The sequence below is a fragment of the Juglans regia genome, chromosome 9, assembly GCF_001411555.2.
Source record: "Juglans regia cultivar Chandler chromosome 9, Walnut 2.0, whole genome shotgun sequence".
Lineage (NCBI taxonomy): Eukaryota > Viridiplantae > Streptophyta > Magnoliopsida > Fagales > Juglandaceae > Juglans > Juglans regia.
The window spans coordinates 18,488,901-18,512,353 of NC_049909.1; the positions used below are offsets into that span (position 1 = coordinate 18,488,901).

Below are 23,453 nucleotides of genomic sequence, written 5' to 3' on the forward strand. Positions count from 1 at the left end.
GCAGCACCGAATAGTTTTTTGGTGGTAGGGATTCGGGACTGAGGGAAAATGTCTAGCGCTCAACAATGTCCTTCGGAAATTGGGCCTCAAGACTCAACAGATCGTGTGTATAGATCCAATTGAGTAAGCTAGGATAGGCCCAAGTAAAAACAAGGCCGAGGTTTTATCATGTACTGGGCCGAAACCCATGTACGCCAACATAAACCTAATGAGTATCAAATGGAGGATAGAAAGATACGATATTGAGGGCCTGTGTGGTTTAAGGTCTCTTTTATTTTTGACAGGTTAAAAATTGTCTTACTTTTTCGTTAAAGCTTCAAAATTTCTTGGAAAAGCCTTGAATTTATCTTTCATGACAAATGCGTGGAAAAAAGGACAAGCCCTCACAGTTCCACCCATCTACGATCGTCTACTTACTCCCCGTTGGAGCCCTCATTTTCGTCATGTTCTTCATCTTATCTCACCGCCTAATAGAAAGGGTGAAGACGGGAGGAGTAATGAAAAATAAGGGTGTTCGCTGGGATGATTTTCTTGAGGGTTTCGAGAAAGGGAGAAAGGGATATAAGGGAGGGGAGAAAGGAGTGAAAATGAGGGTGACGATGGCTCTGCCGAGGGGTGATGGCGTGAGGGGGTGTTCTGTCAAAATCTCATGTTTTGTGGCTGACAACCAAGCTACCAACCATGCAGCCCTCTTAGTGAGGTTAGTGGCATGCCATCCAGTGCATAGCTCCAACCCATGCCTTGCAACACCAATGCCGAGGCCTCCAGTCTGGGCCGTGTAGAATCAACGCCCAGGCCACCTTCATAGGCCATGCAGTAGCCATGCATGGCACTGTGTCATGCCATCCAGCAAGCCTATGCGTGGCACCCTGCCATGCCCATCAACAGGCCATGCACGGCGACCTGCCGTGCCATCCAGCAAGCCTATGCGTGGCATCTTGCCATGCCCATCAACCAGCCATGCACGACCTCATGTCGTGCCCACCAACAAGCCATGCACTGCACCATGCCGTGCCGCCATGAGTCACTATGGCCCGTCCACTACTATCTTATTGTTTTTTAGTTATTTCTTATTTTAGTTATTTAATTATTTTCCAATGGACCTTTTAGGAGTTTCCGCTTTGTAACCTTTATAGATAGGACCCTTGGTCATTTTCTTTACATCTTTTGGCAATTACCTTAGAAGAAGATTATTTGTTTAAGAGATCATAATTCGATGCCTTTGCACTTGGGCATTTTGGGTGTAATTCGTGAATCCCAAAAAGATGATCACTACCTTACAATTCATTGAATATGTGTGATTCAAGTTATCAAAGTATGAGATTTTCTTTCAACTTTGTGCAATTCGTGAATCATAGTTGATTATTTATCTTTTGTTCATTCAAGTTCTTGAGTGTTCATAGTGTGTTCATTGTGTTCATCCATTCCATTTCTTCATTTGATCCATCCATACACCATATTTCAACCAACACTTGTGTTTGTCTTACTATTCATATTTTCCATAAATTCCTTCTTCCATCCATTTTGCCCTAGCCGAAATTCACTTACCATATTCGGTTACCACCATTCTTTCCATACTTTACTTGCTCTAGCCGAAACCCTACTTACCATATTAGTGTTCCTAAACTTTAGGAACACTAATTTCATTCCATATCCATCCATATAACCGGCCATACACTTCCCATGTTGAGATCCTAGATTTTAGGAACATCCCTTAAATCTCTCAATTATCCAATCAAGCCAATCCCTAAAGATCTCACCAACCCTAGCCATACCATACTCCAAACCCTAATTCCATACACCAAAGTGGCACCAACCCTAGTGCCCCTATTATAGCCATGCGCCCCTTTCATGCATTGGAGTTCCTTTACTTTTCATCTATTCCATCATTCCCATACACCAAACCAAACCTAAACACTTAACCTCACTTCACCAAAATTGTCATCATCGCCATTATTGCGCAATAACCAAGCAAGAGATGATTAGGCATTCGGTCAACACAAGGAGAACCCAAGGCGTGGACAACATAGTGTTTAGGGACTTGACCAAGGCATGCAGTAGCCCCGCGCAGCCCAAAGCCCAAGCACCTTGCCTTGGCCATGCCAGCAGCCACGCCAGCCATGCCCATGATTCATTTTATCAATTTCTTGTTTATTTTCCATTCAATCTATTCATATAATCCATTTATCAATCTTTTGCATATTTTTTATTCTCTATTCAAAAATACATTATTGTTCTTATATTGTTTTGCTCGTTCATATATTTTCTTACATTTTCTTGTCTATCAAACATATCTTATACCCCCATCCTTCAAATCTTATATTTCCCATAATCCCCACTTTCTAAAGTTAGCATTCCCTCATCCAACTAAGCCCTAGCCGAAACCCTAGAGTCCAGTAAGGTAATTTCTACCTTTTAAGATTATTCGTCTCATCTTCTAAATCCAATCACTAAAATCACTCAATCCCTCAAATCACTCGTTTCCTAGAATCACTCAAGTCAACAATTTCCAAGACCAAAACCCAATCAATCCCTATACTAATTCCTACAATTTAGGAATCGTGATTTGTAGCTCACTCATCTCCATCTTTCCAAATCCTACCAAGGATCCCCATCCTCTTACCATAATCCAAATCCTATCTTCCATTTCCAATCTCTTAATTATAGGAGCATCTTTAGAATCACTCAATCCCATCAAAGACTTTCCTCATCTTACCTTAGCCAATCCCTAAACTCAAAGAATAACTCTAGACTCATTCAATTATCTTTTCAAGCCCTAGCAACTTATCCTGCACACCAACCCTAAGCCACCTCATCCCAATTTCGAAATCCTCCTTAGCAACCATCCAAAACCCTAGTCTAACTCCACCTTACCAACCCTAAGCACCATCCAAGTGGTGCCAACATCAAGGACAACCTTTAAGCCGTTTCACATTGCATCAAACACACCAAATCATCACTTAGATCATCCAAACTCACCATCATCATCATTTCACCACTAACAACATACATTTATCAATCTAGGAACCATACATTGCCATTATTGGTTCAAGGCCAAACAAGTTAGCAGGACACATTCAATCAACACAAGGATAAGGCGAGTCGCAGACCCCTAATGTTTAGGGACTAGATCGATGTCCCTAACATGTTCATTGGGAGGATTTTCCTGAGGATTTCAAGAGGGGGACAAAGGGATTTGAAGGAGGGGAGAAAGGGAAGTGTCGGGTTGAGGGAGGGGCTTCATTCGACCCTGATGTGGTTGACTGGTCTGGTTCTCTTGCTCAAGTATGTTGTGTATTTTTATGAACCGGAAGTTGATTAGAGTTTTTATTCTTATTTATAGAAAATTACGTTGGGATGAATAAGGTAAATATATTTGAAAACCAAATCTTTTGATTTGATAATTATGAAAATCAAATAAGTTGATTTGATAATTATATAATAAATTAGTATTAAATCAAATTATTGATTAGATATTATTTTCAGCAGACCATATGAAAAATTGAAGCCATTTTCACAAGAGTATCTATAATAAGTTGAGTTTAAATTCTTTTACTAGATATATCATGTTAAAAATGAACTCTCGATATCTATTAATTAGCTCATAAAAATTTATCTCATTCATTCATTTTTATAACAACACACATACAAGACAAAAAGGAAAATGATATTCTCACCTAGGAATATCACCGAGAAAAGCCAACGATTAGTTTGTTTTTTTACTTAATAATTAAAGAAATATTTTTAATTAATTTTTTAATTTTTAAAAAAATGCTTAAAGAATTTAAAAATATTTTTAAAAAATAAAAAAGAATTTATCCATTTGGTTCTCGGTGGCACCCCTCGGTGGATGTAGCAGCACCGAATAGTTTTTTGGTGGTAGGGATTCGGGACTGAGGGAAAATGTCTAGCGCTCAACAATGTCCTTCGGAAATTGGGCCTCAAGACTCAACAGATTGTGTGTATAGATCCAATTGAGTAAGCTAGGATAGGCCCAAGTAAAAACAAGGCCGAGGTTTTATCATGTACTGGGCCGAAACCCATGTACGCCAACATAAACCTAATGAGTATCAAATGGAGGATAGAAAGATACGATATTGAGGGCCTGTGTGGTTTAAGGTCTCTTTTATTTTTACAGATAATATGAGATAGGTTAAAATTAAAATTAAGAATTAAATAAAATATTATTAGAATATTTTTTTTAATGTTATTTTTGTTTTTAGAATTTAAATAAATTGAATTATTTATTTTATTTTATATAAAAATTTAAAAAAATTATAATAATTAAATAAAATAAATTGTGAAGAGTTGTGAAAATAAACTAATCTAACTTTTACGTGGAAACGTTTCTTTCGTACCATAAAGGAACTCGGTACTATGATTTCTGTTGTTTTTAAAACATTGTATTGGGTACTCGAATCTAGTTATCTGTCACAGAGACAGCTCTATCAAGACAAACGGTGATTGAAATTAACAAAAACTGGAGCTGGACCATCAACCTAGCTAGCTGCTAGCTACCGTTTCTTAATTCATATGTTGGTGGAAGTTGAAAAACAGAATAAAATAGCGGTGGGAGGGAGCAGTGGTCAACTCTATTATCTTATAGATCAGACTCGGAGGAGCTGGCAAAAGATAACAGAGTGTGGACGGGGGGGTTGACTTCTGTTGGAAGTTAATTCTTCCTAATTCTATTTCCTGTATCGGAAACCGTAGCTAGAATCGACCTAATTTGTCTGTTATAAATATAACGCGCGTTGCCGTTGGGCTTTAAATGTGGTCGGGAAAGTTAAATATGGACGGCCGGTGCTTGCTGCTTAATTCAAAGGACCCAGTGGTTCGAGAGAAGATTGCCTTCTTAATTAAGAAGAAAATCAAATGATTTTGTAAAGGAAATCAGTCCTAGGATTCCCAGCTAGCACATACTTACAAACAACGATATATATATATATATTCTGTCACACCTAGACAGAACATATGTCATTATGCATGCGAGAGGAGATTGTTAAATATTTTAACATGAAATATTAATAAATATAAGGGTATTTGATTTTCTATGATACACGATATTATAGTAACAACAATTAGAAAATATATCTCCATTTATCTCAATTTGATGAAGAATTTAATTTGATTATGCGAGAATGATCATCCTAAATATTTTACCTCCAAATGTCTCATGATAGCTAGAGGTACAATAATATTGTAGGTAAGAATCTTTTAATTAATGTTATTTATAGATTTCTAGTCATCATAAAATCTAAAAATATTTGTATCCCACTATGACTAAATTTAGAAGTATTGTTGTCTTACTATAACTAGTTAATTAAATAATAATATTTGCACTAGTCTAAACCAATTAAGATATAGAATTTTAATAAAATTTTCACCATTAATGGGCGCGATAAAGAGCTGGTGAGTTGATGACGGAAAATTCTCTAATTAAACGAGATGAAGTTAAAGAAAGACTAGGCAAGATATATGCAAGGAGGTTGTAAAAATAAAATTTATTTTGAGATTTAGAGCAAGCGAGATACGTACATAAATGAAGTGGATATTGTGTCATTTATTGAGAAAAAAAAATATATTTATCATCTTCATACATCACACAATGTATTTTTTTTAATTAAATATGTGATATATTGATGATGAGTATAATAATTTAATAAATTTAGAAAGAATAAAATTATAAAAAAAATTTAAAAATAAATAAATAAATAAAATATGATGTATAGTGTGTAAAGATGATGATTAACAAATTTATTTATTGAGTATATTAAATGCTACACGAGATATTCACTCAAATAACTATAAATATTATAAGACATTTTATGTGTCAGGTTTTTCTTGTACTCTAAACTCTAGAATTCAAACTTTAGGAAATATAAATTTAACTTATTTAAAATTGGATGCAGGCTAATTGAGAAATAATTAAGACAATTCGGATGTCCTGACAAAAGCAGGTAAGAACAAATGTGAGCAAGTCTTCTGGCTAGGACACTTATGTCTATGACATAAATATGACCCATAACCGCAATATTAGGAATTCTTCATGATCTAGGTGGGCTCCTGAATGATCGAGCCAGCAAGCTTGATGGGAACATTGGAAAGTATATAAAATACATTAATTTAAAGGGCCCAATGCAGTTGATGTTATAAACTCTTTTTATACTTATCGTGTATATATATATTTATATATATGAAATATGATATTTTTAATCATGAGTGTGTAAGTGTCGTGTAGTCGTTTTAAAAAAAATGAATAAATATAGAATCTACATGAAAAGAAATTAATTTTTTAATAGTAGATTCTACTCTTTTTTAAAACGACTGCACGATACCTGCGCACTTCACGACTGTATGTAGTATTACTCGTACTTATTTTTTAATATTTGTTTGGCATGCAGGATTCAGTAATAAATTAGCACATTTTGTAAATTTTTAGTGATTTTATGACTTCACGAAAGTAGTGTCTTGTATATATATATTTAAACGAAGAAATTAAATACTATATATATATATATGGCATCAGAATATTAATGTCATGTGGTGCCATTAGAAATTAATTAATATATTGCATAATCAATTACCAAGACGTAAGATTATAAGATTTTAATTTCCAAATAGCGCCTGTGCAGTGACGGATTTCTAGTGGGTAGTTCAAATATTGTTGACGCGCGCAGACTTTGTCGATAAACCAACAAATTAATTAATTCAGGCTAATTTGCATTTAAACTGCACATCAAAATCATGTCATCTTTATCCAAAAAAATAATCATGTCATCCAAACGTATTAATGATTAATTCATATTTGAAAAAAAAACCCAAAAAGAAAATAAAAGGTGTGTATGGGAATTTAGGTTTTTTTGTTTGCAGATGAGATTATATGATATAAATTAAAAATTAAAAGTTGAATAAAATATTATTATAAAATATGTTTTTAATATTAATTTTGTTTTGAAATTTCAAAAATTTGAATTATTTATTTTATTTTTTGTGTAAATTTAAAAAAATTATAATAATTAAATAAGATAAAATAAGATGAATTGAGAAATTTTATGAAAATGAATGAGACCATGAATGTATAATGTCAGCCAAAATTGTGTTCTATCCTCAGACATGATATTAGATATATATGCTTTGATTTATTGCAATTACCCCATCCCAAACCTCCAGCATCTGCCAATCTTTCCTTTCCCATCACTTATGAATCGAATTCGGTGTACGTTTATCTCAACTACAATCTTTCATTTGTATATTAAGAATATTTGAGGTATTTTCAAAATATTCTATTATTATTTTATTATTATTTAATATATTTTTTTTATTTTTTATTACCTTTGCACTATTATTCACTTGATTTTTACAAATTTTAAATATATAAATTTTACGTAAAAAAAAAAAAAAAAGAAGAGAGACAGAGAGAGAGAGAATTCTGCCCTGCACCATACATTAAAAAAAGGTGTTGATAAAAATCATTTTATTATAATAGAATTCACCTTTTTACAAATACAAGCATGCTTGTACACTTAAGTTTGTAGCCAGCATTATTAATTCTAGTAAGTTTAAACCTTGACTATGTGTACAGGGAGATGGGACTGATGTGCCCAGCCCCAGCTAACGTGGGCTGCAATAAATAGGCTATGTACTGCTAATTAAGAATAGGCGGCTAACGTAGTGGACGAGAAAAATAAAAAAAAAAAAATTTATACAGCAATTATTATTTTATTTAATAAGAAGTAATATATTTATTATCATTAAATAATTACTTATTATATATTTTTTATTATTATTTAATGATAATAAATATATCACATATTACAAATAACATAAGAATTCGATAAATAGTATTAATTTTTTTTACGAGCAAGAAATTAGGTCCGTCCTTAATTTCCTTTTGTTGGGTTTGAAGAGAGAAGAAACGTCTGTATCTTTTATAACTACAAACTAGATTGTATTGGAAGAAGAAGCTACGTACATGCTTGCTGAGCAGAATTTGTTTCTCCTTCTGGGGGTTCAACTACCACCTAACCCTTTTGCTTTGCCAGCAAACCATGTTAAATGAAATACCCCCCGATATTCTTATATATGCATCTCTTTCACTCGTTCCCTACAGGAGAGAGAGGAAAAGAAACTCTCTGATCTCTCTCTCTCATATTTAAGTTTTCCTTACACGACGTGAAACATCATGCATGGGAGTACTACTTTTCATTAGCTTGACTCTCTCCTTTTGGTAGCATAGGATTTACTTGTCAAGAGAGGAGATCAGAGAGAGAGAGATACTAGTTATATATGTACAGTACTGAGCCTGTTGGTACGTACCTTCCAATGATTCTCTGAAATCTTATAAAGCCAATGCGTGTCTTATTCACATTTTCATTGTGATTCCCTCAATCTCGCTCTCTCCGGTCCTCTCTCGGCCGGCGGCTATTCCACCATCGGGTTCTGTATTTCGTGGACTTGTGAAATATTCTATTGCTGTCATGGGCAAAACCAAATCGGTTTTAGTACTGACTGGGAGAGTTACAAACAAGGCTGTGAGCTTCATTGTCTTCTCTGTGCTAGATCTTGTTGATTTCCTTCTTTGTTTTGTTTACAAGTTAGTTGATTTCTTCATTGAAGACGAATGGAAGCCATGTTACTGCTGCTCCGGCAAAGAAGCCATCACTAGTAGTGGCAAAATGTTATTGGTCTCCGAACGAGACGAATCCAAGATTGTTTGCCTTTGTTCCAGCAAACTACAACTGGACGAGATCTCAGACACACTCTATACACGTCCTTCTCTGGTGTCCGAGGTCTCGAACTTCACTGTATCCGAGCTCAAACGGTTCAAGGAGGACAGGACATTTAATGTACAATCTTGTGAGAAGATCAAGAACGGCACGGTGCGCTCAACATTCAAGGTTAACTCCACCATTGCTGAAATGCTACAAGGAAAGTTTGGAAGACAGCAATTGCATCCCATTCCGAGGTGGTCCGACTGTAATTGTAAAATTTGCACTTCGTGGACCTCGTCTAGCAAAGAAACTCTTTTTGTTCAAGCCGAAGGACCCAAGGGTTAGTTACTTGAACCCAATTTCTTCATTTATTATTATTACTAACTCCTTAAACATTTTAAGCTCAAATGCTCTTGTACTCATGTATTTATGAATACGTCAGACAAAGCACGAGAAGATGTCTTGTTCATTCATGGCTTCATTTCAACTTCGGCATTTTGGACGGAAACATTATTTCCAAATTTCTCAAGTGCAGCCAAGTCAACTTATCGCTTGTTTGCCATTGATCTGCTTGGGTTTGGAAGGAGTCCTAAGCCAACAGACTCCCTTTACACGCTCAGAGAGCATTTAGACATGATTGAACGGTCCGTTCTCGAACCAAACAAAGTCAAATCCCTCCATATTGTGGCTCATTCTTTAGGTTGCATTTTGGCTCTGGCTCTCGCAGTTAAGCACCCTGGATATGTTAAATCTCTAACCCTTATCGCACCAGTAAGTTTCCTTTTGTCCAATAATCTATCTACACCACCAATATTCATATAAACCAAGCATCACAGCATATTTATAATTGCTTTATTTTGTTTGCTTGACTGTTTTTTTGAGATAACCTCGCATACATGATGCAGCCATATTATGCGGTGCCAAAGGGTGAACAAAGTACGCAATATGTGATGAGAAGGGTAGCTCCGAGGTGTGTCTGGCCGCCGATTGCTTTTGGAGCGTCAATTGCATGCTGGTACGAGCACATTTCCCGGACGATTTGTTTGCTCATTTGCAAGAACCATCGACTGTGGGAATTTCTCACCAAACTCGTCACTAGAAACAGGTACGTACGCAATTGATCAACTCCATTATCTACCACCATAGACTATAAATGTCATATTAATGGATATACCCCTTTTTCATGACCTACAAGGTTTTAATTTCCTGATATTTATTTGCATGTATATATAAGATTTTAACGAGTAATATAATTATACCAACTTTCTTCTTCTTTTTATTATTTGGATATTTTTTTTTGGTTCAAAATTCAAACACAAAACCTCCACCGTTTGATCATGATATAGCTAGAAAAAAATCAAATTGAAAAGACTAGAAGATGATCATCGTCATGAATTAATACTATAAAGTTGTGGGCCATATTCATGATGATTATATAATTTGGATGAAATTAATTATCTTCTATGATTCCGTCCCCTTACAATTAATTACTCCCATAATTACAATATGTATCACGTACGGATCTTAGCTTAATTTTGGAATTAAAATTTTAACTTGTCATGCAAAATTATGAGTTTTTTTTCTCTTTTCCCCATTGTGTATCCACATGAAACCCAATTAATTCAAAATACGTACAATATTCGACGAAAAAGAAATATGTATCAAACGGGGCTATAAAAGACTTTTTAAAAGGTATAATTAGAAAAGTCCCAGTACGCTCAGTTTTTTATCAGTCGTTCAACATTGTGGCGGTCAGATTAGTAGTACCAATATTATACCAAAGTCTTGTATAGATAGTGATGGCTTTGGTCGTTTCGCATTCAGTGCTCTCGTGGATGGGATATAGAGATGTGTTGAAATAGATTGAGATAGTTTGTAAATAATAAAATAAAAATTAAATTATTTATTATATTTTATATAAAAATTTAAAAAAATTACAATGATAAATTAAGATGAATTTTGAATGCAAATAAAAAATTACAACTATTTTTTTTTTTTTATATATATTCTTCGATCGTATCATGATTATAAGGTCAATTGAGTATTTAACTCAAATCCCAATATCTTTTTACTGACTAAGGGAATCAGTATTTTGATGAAGGAAAGTCCCATTAAATTATAACATGATGCATGCTTTATCCGCACCGACTTATAAATAAAAATTTTCTTATATATTTCGGTTGTAAATGAGTTGGAATTAATGATCACATTAATTTTATCACATTGTATTGATGTGATGTTTTCCAATATTAGTAGGATATACTATTTTCTTTATGAATTAATCATATTCCACCGAAAGTGCAACGTATACGTGCCTGCTGTACGTTAGTATTCTAAAGTAGAAAGGGATATATAGGGAAATCTGAAACAGTAATACAACTTATCATTTTTATTTTTATTTTTATTATTCTCATCATATAAAATATAATATTAGATGATTATAAATTATTTATTATATTTTATTTATAAATTTATTATTTAATATCACATTATAAAATGATGAAAAAAATGATAAAAAAAAATAATTAATAGATTTTTTAATCTGAAAACAGTATTGCCCGGATCTTAATTTTTCGAGGGGCAGATGTTTCTCAAATATTGTTCAGTCTTTTTAGTCACAACCGACAATGGGGTCACTGATGTTGAATTACTCGGGATTTTCATTCAATGTGCGCGCGCGCGTTGTTGGCCATGATCGATATAATTCATTCCAACCTGATCCTTTGGACAAGACATTTATCTACTTTCATCATGCATGATCATAAACTTAACTATTCTCTTCTCGGCCTCTTCTTCTACATCTACTTATTATTCATGTTGTCTTTTACGCAGGATTAGGACATTCTTGCTTGAGGGTTTCTTCTTGCATACGCACAACGCTGCATGGCATACGCTGCACAACATCTTCTGCGGCACCGCCAGCAAACTTGACGCATACATGGATGCAGTCCGTGAACACCTCAAGTGCGACGTTACTGTGTTCCATGGACAAGACGATGAGCTTATTCCAGTTGAATGCAGCTACAATTTGCAAGCAAAAATCCCTCGTGCCCGGGTCAAAGTGATCGAGAAGAAAGACCATATTACCATCGTTGTTGGAAGACAAAAGTCCTTTGCCAGAGAACTGGAGGAAATATGGAGGAAGTCAAGTGATTAATATCAAGACTTTAAAGCTAGCCCGTTTGGATACAAAATTCATATCAACTTATCTCATCTCATCGTTATAATATTTTTAAATTTTTACACAAAATATAATAAATAATTTAACTTTTTTAAATTTCTAAACAATAATAATATTAAAAAATAATATTCTATAATATTTTATTCTACTATTTATAAATTATCTCAACTCATCTCTAAATCCAAACAGACCTAGTTAATTCCATCCAAATCCAATGCATGAATATAAGTGGATATGTAAAGGATCATATAAGGTTGCTCTCTATTCTCGCTCCAAATAGATATTGTTTCATTCAGGGTAAAATATAAAATATTTTAGTGATCATTGTGTTTCTAAGATCGATAAGGGAGATTATTTAAAGATCGCATATTTTATATTAATTGGATACTATTCAATTTAAGTGAAAATGAAATATATAATATATAGTTGTTTGTAATTTCTTCAACTTTTCTAAATGTGCAGACTCATTTTGGTCCCCATGAATTGAAAAAATATTATCCATTATTACTTGAGTTGTCAAATTCTTGTACTACAGCTGTTAATTTGATGATGGGGCGCCCTCACAAAAACTCGAGACGTATGTTATCGTTTCTCTCTCCAGAGTTTTCTTTTTCTCACTATCAAAGTAATCTAAAATCCCTTCTTTCTGCCTAGTCGGGTGGAGCTTCAGCTACTTCCTCTCTCTTTCTGTTTGGCCAATATTGAAATTATCTATAAATTTTTTTCGATTTTTTTGTAGTTTTCTGTTAATAGCATTAAGATGCGCCTGTTGCCTATCGACGTCCTACGATTGCCATGCATCCCACCAGTAAACTCCTTAGTTGCCTATCTGTCAAAAGGTGGAAGAAAACTGTCCAAAAGAGTGGTGTGTATGTCTCACACGCGGCAGCTCACACCGCACGTGAAACTCATGCGTCGCTACACTAGGCCAGAGAGTCTGCTGTTGTCATGCGCGGCACCATTGGGATCAGCTGTTTCGAATCTCTTATATTCGACTATTACCTTCTTTCCAAGAGTGGCGCGTGAACCACAAGCACCTCCATAGCAAGTGACGGTCCTATGTCGGCATATCGACTCATCTTCTGATTGTTACTTTCTTATGTTCCTGCTTTCTCTAACCAAGAATCAAGATAAAGTAATCGTGAAAGTTTCATTCAGCAAATCCAGACCAATAAAATGCAGCACACATTAACATTCTACTGTGATTTTTAGTCGTAGTTTGATAGTCTATTTATCAAACTATACAACTGCTTCAAGCGGCGGTGGGAACCAAATTTTTTATTCCAGATCCCTCTTTTTTATTTCTCTTGTATTGCATTTGTTTGTTTCGGAATGATTGTTAGGGACTCCTATCTTATTGAATCTAGTATCTTGTAATCACTTAATTTATCTATGAAATTATGCTTGCTTATAAAAAAAAAAAATTGTTAATTTGATGATGGTCATTAAGATTAACATCATGAACATTGGGTTGAACTTGTGTCTTAAAAACCTGTTATGGTTTTGTTTCTGATTAGAGAAATGATTTGTATAAATCTTAAATAGACAAACTATATATAATCCCTTATAAAAAAGTAGGTCCCACTTAAAAATGGTGTAAAAAAATTTATTATTTATTAGTGAGATCTAACTTTTATAAAATACATATATGTACCTTGTTTATTTAAGACAACTTATATCTAACATTACTCTTCTAATTTTGACTAATACAATTGTACGTAATGCCAATTTGCAATCATGATAGTATAATAGAACTATCAATTTTGAAACAATAAATGACGGTTACATCCAAATGCTTATCGTAAAGCTACCTCATGGCAGATAGCTAGGTTTTTCCTTTTTGTAAATAATTATATCTATCATTAGTCGATTTATATCTATCTATATATATAAATTGTGTATGAGACAAAATTTCTTATTTTAACGTTTTTGTTTTTCCGTTAAAGTTAATGCCAATATATATAACTCTATTAATGGCTTGTTGTGCATTAATATATATTGTGCGTGCGTGTACATAATGGCTTTGCATGGAAAGCATAAAAAATAAAAAAATATATATATAACTCTAATTAAAAAAATGCTAATTTCAAGGTGCAGAATATATTTCTTTGAACATTTAAAATGAAATATTATTAATTAAAACTTTTAAATATTTTAATATATATTTATATCTTTTCAAAGTTTTTCATACCATTTTGAAGATCGTTTGGTTAAAGCACTGCAATAAAATAAAATGAGATAAAATTATTGGAGTATCTTACTATCTAAATTATAAATTTCACAACTTAGTAATCATAAGTATCGAAATTTTATAAACAGAACCACAACAGTGAAATATCCTCAACGAGGTTATATAGTTATCTAGCAAAATATAATACAAAGCCAAAATATATAGGAAAAAAGAGAAATAAATCTCATTTGACCCAAAACATGCCATTAAATACCATCATCTTGATGATGCAAACTCAATCATCCTGTTAAAGTACTAATTGTAGTAGTTAATTTGTTTGTTAAAGTTCATTTGTAATATTCTATTAATTATATTACTTGTATAAAAGTTGAAGCAATGTCTTCTAAACTATATATGCCATCAACTATTTTTACAAAATTTATAAAAAAAATATACTATTTTTGTAAAATAACTGTTTAATCTAACTAGACAAACGTGCTTTGCACGTTACTTTGACCTAGTATAATAAAAAAACATCAATTTTTTTGCCTCCGAGAATTATTGATGTCTACTATGATCAATGAATCGGCCACTAATATATATATACTAGCAGTTATATAACGTGCAAAGCACGTTTGCCCATTTGTCTAATTGAAAATGATGTGCTTAAAAAAATAATATGATGTGTAAAAATAATATTTTTTTAATTAATTAGTTAATAATTTAATGCACAGAGCAGGAAAATAAATTTTAAATAATGATAACAAAACGTTATAGTAATATGAGTAATATGAAAATTAAAAGATTTTGGATATTTTAACAATAGTTTTCTTAGCAAAATATATGAATTGTGCAGAATTCAACCACGATACTTAAGGGTGTAAATTTAAATCAGAAAACTGGAAAATCGGACCGGACTGAATCAGACCGGACCGGTTGGTCCTGTTTTGAACCGGTCCAGTCCATAACCGGTTCCTATACTACGAAAACCGGCCATAACTAGTCCGGTTTCGGTTCTGTAGTTTCTGGAACCGGACCGGACTAAACTGGACCGGTTGGAAAATATATATATATATAAAATTTAATTTTATATATTATACAAAATATTTATATATATATATATAAGTTTTATATATAATATATAATAATATATTAAATTTTTATATATAATATATAATTATATATGATATATGAAATAATTTCATATTATAAATTATAATATAAAATGTTAATATTAAATATGAATATTTGTAATTTGTTTGATCATATGTTATTAATATAATTATATATATGATAATATTATTATAATTTATAAAATAAAAGTTTAATCTTAAAACTGAAAATTTAATTGATCATATGCTTTAAACATAATATATATATTAAATTATTAATAATATTTTATCATAAGAAGTAACATTTTATTATATATTTTTTACATTTTAAAAAAATCGAAAAAACGGACCGGACCGGACCAGAAACCGGTAAAACTGGTTTAAGAAGGTAACCAGGGCGTAATCAGTTTTGAAAAATGAAAAATCGGTACATACCGGTTCGGTCCTAGATTTTGTTCAAAACCAGACCGGACCAGACCGGATTAGATCCGTTACACCCCTTGTCAATACTCAATGACCCAGAGAGCACTGAAAAAATACAGAATCTTTTATTTCTATATTGCTCTCATATGTTTTCATCATTAAAGTAAGTCTCTTCTATTTTGAAAACTCTAAAAATATTATAATGGTAGAAAATCATTTTATCTAAATGATTTTAGTTAATTAAGAATATTATGAGATTTAAATTAGATTAAAAACTCTAATTATTTATATAATTTTACTCTCTTAAAAATATTTAACAAAACTCTATCTTTTATTTAATGATAAAATATTAGTATTTTATAAATTAAAGTTGAATTTATATTTTAATTATCTATTTTAAGTTAGTTTAACCTCCACTGTTGGATTAAATCTGGAGATTGAATATGTAGGGTTGAGATTTAAAATTAAAAACCCTAACTTTTCCCCTCATTTTTCCCTCCTCCCTCTCTCTCCTGGCTCCCTCCAGCTGCACGCCCTTCTCCCTCTCAATCTCTCTTCTCCTCGGCTCTTCCTAGCTCCACCGGCTGTCGCTACCGCGCCACCACCAAGCCCAGTCATTGACAACCTTCCCTACACCGATCTCGTCCCGACAGACCTCTCTCTCTCCCCTTGCAACAAGTCGAAGCCCGTAACCCTCTCTTCCTCTGCACCCAGGGGTTTCTCCCCGTGCGAGGTGATTTTGTGATTTATGTGGTCATTTTGTGATTTGTGTGTTGCTTTTTGTGGTGATTTATGTGGTAATTTTGTGATTTGTGTAGTGATTTTGCTGTGAGGATGCAGAGAGGGACACAGATGCATGTTGCACTGTTCATACTGTTCATGTAGCATTGTTCATCAATGTAGCACTGTTCATTTATGTAGCATTGTTCATTACTGTTTACGTTTATAGCCACTTTTAAGTTAAATGACATATATATACACACACTAGTAAGGGCAAACATGTGCATTGCACGTGTGCCCAATTGAAAAAATATGAAAAATTGGTTACTTGTCAATCCACAATGAACAACAAAATGATAATTTAAATTCACACAATTTCTTAATTTTAAATATCAATGATAAAGTTCCATCTATATTTTAAGATTTTATTTCTTATCATAAAAAAATCATATATGTTATGTACAAAATACTGATAACCATAATATAAAAATTTTAACCATAAATGGACAGATTTATGTCTATATTTCTTGAATTTTTTTCTTATTTACAATACATATTATACACAGGATTTGTATAATATTTATAATTATAATACAACGACTTACAAGAAACAAGTCACAACTTTAAAATGTATACAGGAAACTTTTATAATCATTGAGCATTCCAACCTAGGTATCAAAGTAACTGAATGAGTTTTGCTCCTGATCTTCGTTGTCCTTATTCACACAAGAATTCAACAAGCTTTGCTCTTGGAATAGACGAAATGAAGTAAGATGTGAATAACGATTTAGTTATAATGGTGAATGTAGAATTAAGATTTTATTTTAATCAAACGGCACCGTTCTTCAAATGGGATGAGAAGTATTAGACTTTATGCTGAAAATGGCGTCGTTTTGTAGTTTGGGTGGTTGGGCTTTATGGCTGACTTCAGGCCTGGGTAAATTGGGCTAACTTTTCTTTTTTCTCTTTGGGCTTTAGACACGATTTTGTAAAATACGGTAAAAAAATATAGTTATGAAATGTAATAGATGGTAATATTCGACAAATTTACATATATGATAATAAATTAATTTTTACTTGGCTACCTGTCAATTCACAATGAACAAGAAAAATGAGAGTTTATATTTTAACATTTTTTCTCTGATCATAAAAAAGATCACACATGTTATCTGGAAAATATTCATAACTATAACATAAAAAAATGCAAGAAGTTGATAATTTATAGTTTACCTGAGGTTCCTTCATTTATTGTTTCTTTTTTCCTTTTATTCTTGTGCGTTAGATAGTTGTGATGATTTTTTTGGTTGATTTTATTTTTTCGATTGCTTAGATCTGTAAAAAGCACCAGCTCTTTTTTCCTTCTTGTTTTTTGATTTTTTATAAAGAAATTTTTAAATCTTACGAATCTAAGCCTCATGTTTCAAGTCTGATTTTTTTTTTTCTCGCCTTCTCTATGTTGATTTGCTCTTCCTAATCTATTTCCTCCCTATCTCTGTGCATGTTACTAAATTTTTTTTTGTCAACACATACAAATCTGTGATTATATTTATGACATGTTCATTTATTTTTTCTTTTTCCATTTTATTTTATGCGTTCAAATGTTGTGATGATTATTTTGGTTGGAGTTTTTTTTTTTTCCGAATGCTTACAAATCTTTATCTCTGTGTTTCTTATCTTTTGATTTATTTTTTATATATGATCCTCTCTGGTTTTAGGATACTCATGTCTCTGGGCTGTTGTGATCATTATTTTGGTCGCAAGTTTTTGGTTTTTGGATGCTTATAAATCTTTACTTTTCTTATCTTGTGGTTTATTTTTTATATATGCTTTTATGTTGTTTTAGCATACTTTACTATGTTTGATATTTGTTTAGATGTGATCTGAACATGGGTAGTTCGTCGGTTGTTGAGATTTTTTTTCGGTATAAGTTTTTTTGAGTTTAATGAGTATCTATAGATGCACAGATCTACTACATGTTTTGAAGTGATTAATTTTATTTCATTCTCTCATTTTATTTCTTACTTGTATTTTTTTTTCCAAATATGTTTTGAAGTGATAATTCTTATATAAAGAAGCAGGCGGTGGAAGTAATGTAAAAAAAAAAAGAATCTGATAAGAGAAAAACGGTGGAGGCAGTGGGAAACGCTTAAGATGAAAAAAATAAATGAAATCGAGAAGGCTGTAGAAAACTGTAGAAGAAAAATTTACAAATTTGATCAAATAATAACACAGGAATTCGAGAAGAACAAAAAAAAGACAAGAGGACAAAATCGTAAATTGACTAAGATTGGCAAGGACAAAAATGGAAAAAAAGTTATCAGGGACAGAAATGGCAGAGACATACCAATTGCAGGGCAAAAATGGAAAAAAAGTTATTCAACGACCTGCTTCTTCTTGTACAAAATCAAGGGTAAAAACAGAAAAAAAAGATGGACGAATATAAGATAAGATATAGAATGCATGCTAACAACTGATAATGCCATATTGTCACTAAGAAAAATTAGTGCACGTCAATTAATCGGCCACCGAACAATTAAGGCTCATCAATTAATCGGCCACCGAAAACTTGTAAGTACTATGCAGTGAACGACTTTCTGCCACTGGACATGAGCTCACGGCTACCAGTTTCTAAATTCAGTTATTGTAGATTGGAGGATTTACTAGGCAATAAATGTTTGGGTGATGAGGCAGGCTAGGGGTACTGGAGGGTTGATCAGGTGATCAGTCAAGTCACTTCAGGTGAAGAATTTTTAGAATCAAAACTGACCTGTCTTTAGTTTAGAAAGTGAAACCCAGAATCAAAACTGGAACTACTTTCCAGTGACTCTACTCTCTTATTATAACTACTACGTGTTTCATATATTTTTTCAAATCAAATTTCCAAAATTGATACATTATTTACACTCTTAAATTACTAAAATTCAATATACATATGACTTTATTAAGTTCGGACGTCCGACATCTCACATTATGTTGTTGCCAATTTTCATTCATCTTAGAAGCTGCTCGTTACAAGAAAAATAACTTTTTTGTAGCTCTTAAAATCGTCGTAAAAAGCATGATTAGCGTCCCAATTACTTTTTAACATCACTTACAAATTGACACAAGATGGTCGTTACTACTGAGTCCCCAAAAGTTTTTTGCGTCGAAATGAAATATTATCACAAAAATTCAAAATTGGTCAACGCTAATGGAGGCTAGAAGCGACGCAAAAGACATTCTAAATGGTAAGAAAATCCCTATTTTGCGGCGATATATCACCACAAATAGTCTTGAATGTGGTCACAAAAAAAAAACTAACCATAATGAATCATTACCGGTAGAATTTTTTTCGATAATTTTTTCTCATTGAAAAAATGTCATTCATAATACAATTTTTTGTGGCAAATAATTTTAAGGAACGATTATATCGCCACAAGAAATATGTTCTGTCATGAAAGTCACACTAATTTGTTTTGGTTAAGTCAATTAATATTGACATAAATAAATATTTGTGACAAAAAAAAAATCATTTCCAACGAACATATATTGGAAATAGTATGTTACAAAATAAAAAATAGTATTGAAAAACATACATTAAAACAGTACACGTCTTACATTAAACTACATTCCATAAAGCAATTACTCAAAGTACTCGCTTTATATTCTAAGCAATTGCATTATATTACAATTCATAAAAGCTCTTATATATATTAAATTACAATCCATAGAACAATTACATTATATTCTAAGTGTACAACTTTAGACTTCTCAAGGTATATCAAAGTACAAAACCTCTAAGTATACATTAGCAAGTAAAACATACTAGCAGAAATCTTTGTATCGGGTTCCTGCAAAAATATTCGATGTCACCCTAAAATCATTATAAAACAAAAATGCTCAAGATATAAGAGGAAATGAAAGGAGGAAGGCAAGAAACACGTATATCAAATGTTCATCTAAACTTAGGAAGCATAAAACACTTGATAGCATAAATATGCATACATGGCAAAAGACTAAAAACTAACAAAAAATCTCATTTACATATAATCCATGCACAAGTGATTTTATTTTCTCGATTTTCTCCTAAAAGTTATACTTCTACAAAGATGATGATCCAAGTTTCACCTCTGCATAAACTCATACACAAGGAGCAGTTCCTTGACCACTTCTGAGAAAAAGAGCATAAACTCGTGCACAAGTTTTCCCTCTCCTTTTCTTTTCATTCTGAGAAAAAGAAGCACATAACTTTTTAACATCAATGGTTCACTTTGACATGCCTGTCACAAACTTTTCTAGGCGTGTGGCCTGGTAAAGATCATAGTAAATTAGGTGCATCTTGAATCCTTCAACCTATGACATTAGAGCAAACACACTTTCATCAACATAATAAATTACACACTAATCCAGAGTTGAATAGGGATGCTTTATTCCCTACACTTCAAACATAAATTATATCACTTGTCTTGGTGTTGAGTTACATAATAGATTGCAAATCTAGGATACGCTGGCAGTTTTCCGTTAAAAGCTGAAAATAGTATCATATATCTTAAAAATTTTTAAGTTTATGACCCCACAACTGAAGCCAATCAATTCTAACAATCATCAGGTAATTGATAATGAATCCACTAAGTAGTCTAGCTAGGCACCGAACAAATTCAACTTAACTTGGTCAAATTAGATCAAGTTTCAAGAAATTTCAATTTGAAGTTCAAATAATAAGGATTTACCATCCTTTTGGCATAAGCAGATCCAATGTGACCAACTCGAATCACCCCCAACAGTCTGTCCTTTAAGCAGGTTTCGAATAAACCTACCAGAAAAAGAAAGCCAAATCATGCTTTGTTCTTGATCATCTGAAACGTATCAAATCAGTACACTAACCATATTAGCAATGAAACCGAAATCAATATTTGCCTATTTTTTTCCCAGTACACTAAACCCAAAATTGAACTATATATGAACAAAATACAATTAAAACAAGGCAAATAAGTACCTGTACATGTATGGAGGTGCTTCAACATAATTAATTAAATGGGTATATGTGCTATGGTCCACAGCATGTTAAGAATTGTAATACCAGCAATAGCATGGTAAAATATCTATAAATATCAGATATCTCAATGAACACGTGCACAAAAATTAAAATGCACGACATAGACACAAAACAAACAAGCAGACAAGAAAAGAACTTACAGGAGTGTTTCCAACAGCAACAACATACTTGTTAGCAGCATTGACATCAATGTTGTTGTAACCAACCGCCATGTTACTGAAAGCACTCCCTCCTACCCTTCTCAATGCTGAAAATAGTGTCTCTCCTCAGTCTTCTGTCAACTGAAACGCATACCCAAGCATCTCTCAACAACACCAAAAATGAAAACTAAAATCCAAAACCAAAGTAAAAGAAAGAGAATCATTTCTGAGCAATTCCGAAATGACTTGTTACATCAAATTAACGTTACCTGTCCAAAAATGCTCATGTTAATATAACTACACAAAACTCATTGTTATCTTACACGTAAATACCATTTTGATACTATTTTGATACATAAGCTGTCTAAAAAGTAAGCACTTAGTAGCGATGTGTATTTTGAAAATTGTCAAATTTGGCTTCCCTTTCTGTATTTGCTAATATAATTCCAGGATAGAGTTTATCCCTGCCCTCTAGCTAACAAGTTTAGATTGAAAATTCACAAAAACTAGCACAAGATTTTGTCCCTTTAATGGGAACACTGACCAGGGCAAAAATCTTTGATGTTGTTGTTTTTGCAGAAGGTAGCAGCATCCACTGCTACTTCATCCTGCTTTTCTATGCATCCAACTTAAAAAAAAAAAAAAAAAAAGAAAAAAGAAAAAGAAAGAACTGCTTTTCAATGTATTGCCTTGCAGAGCAAAGAACAGATGGTATAATCTAATGCCATTATTTCTGGACCGCGCCAACAAAGAACCAAGCAAATTATATATTTTCCATACATAAAAAAACATGACCTCATTTACCTTTCCGAAATTTTCCCAGGCATAAAGAGCAATGGCAAACAAACAAAAACATGGAAATCAAATTCTCAGAGTTCATAAACTCGTGAAGGGGTAAAAGTGGAAAATAAATTAACAAATAAATAATTATTCAACAAATTATATTCCTTAACTCAAGAATTTAGTAGATAGCCCTTACTAGAAGCAGAAATCCGAGCAAATATTCAACAACAAATCTTACAGTTCAAGTCATACATTAGATTTGTGGCAACCTATAACCATCTAGAACCCAGAGATCAAACTAAAGGGTAAGTGTAGAAAAATAATTCAGTCCAACCTGACCAACTGTTTGCTGGTCTTCGAAAGTGGCATATGCTTTGCGATCCAGATGTGCAATGGCTTCAAGCAGCTCCTCCTTGTGAGAGTCTTGGCATCTTTGTCTTTTTTCAGAAAAACAGGAAAAGAAAGAAATTTTGGCTCTTCAAACCTCAGGGTTCGAGGGCTATGGGTGATGGGATTGGCTGGGGCTGGGAAGCATAAGGCAGTTCGAGGAGGTCGAAAGGGGAGAGAGAGAGAGAGAGAGGGGGGGGAAGAGAAGAGCTGGTGAGAGACAAGACCAGGGGGGCTGTTCGGCGTGGGAAACAAGAGAGATGGAGGCGTTTTTAGGCGAAGGAATTCAAATCAAAGAATGGGAATGGAAACACATCATTTCAGTTTGGCATCAGTTTCATCGAAAATTAGCGACCATTCTAAAATGACGCAAATGTCTTTTTTCTCATCGCTTGAATATACATGCAAAAAATTTAAATTACGTCACAATAAGTTTCTTTTTTACATTGATCGAATTTAGATGCAAAAATTTATAATTGTGCTGCAAAAATTGTAATAACTATTCGAATAATCGAACGCCAATTGCGTTAAAAAATTAGCGACCACTTTAGAAAGGGCACAAATGTCTTCTTTTTGCGTCGCTCAAATTTAGACGCAAAATTTCAAATTGTGTCACAATAAGTTTTCTTTCTTGTGTCGCTCGAATTTAGACACAAAAATCTATAATTGTGCCACAAAAACTATAATAACTGTTTGAATAACTGTTCGGCACCAATTAGATCGAAAATTAGCAACCACTTTAAAAACGACATAATTAATTAGGAATGAGCACTTAACTTTATACCTTT

At 32.8% G+C, this 23,453-nt stretch overlaps 1 protein-coding gene and 1 long non-coding RNA gene across 4 annotated transcripts; one reads left to right on the forward strand and one right to left on the reverse strand.

The window, feature by feature from the left end:
- Window positions 1-8,129: 8,129 nt before the first annotated feature.
- On the forward strand, window positions 8,130-12,016 carry LOC118349446 (probable lysophospholipase BODYGUARD 3). The gene is made up of 4 exons (XM_035693899.1): window positions 8,130-9,054; window positions 9,157-9,485; window positions 9,620-9,819; window positions 11,547-12,016. The coding sequence occupies exons 1-4, from the start codon at window positions 8,481-8,483 to the stop codon at window positions 11,869-11,871; spliced, it is 1,428 nt and encodes a 475-aa protein (XP_035549792.1). The 5' UTR covers window positions 8,130-8,480; the 3' UTR covers window positions 11,872-12,016.
- Window positions 12,017-19,966: 7,950 nt separating this feature from the next.
- On the reverse strand, window positions 19,967-23,030 carry LOC108993733. 3 transcript variants are annotated; one of them, XR_001996564.2, is made up of 5 exons: window positions 22,613-23,030; window positions 21,496-21,636; window positions 21,030-21,112; window positions 20,428-20,652; window positions 19,967-20,150 (listed from the first exon to the last, which is right to left on the reverse strand). It is a non-coding gene; the product is annotated as an uncharacterized LOC108993733 (long non-coding RNA). The 3 variants fall into 3 exon arrangements; XR_001996565.2 differs by lacking the exon at window positions 20,428-20,652 and having other exon boundaries at window positions 22,613-23,024; XR_001996563.2 differs by lacking the exon at window positions 19,967-20,150 and having other exon boundaries at window positions 20,220-20,652; window positions 22,613-23,022.
- Between the last annotated feature and the right edge of the window lie 423 nt (window positions 23,031-23,453).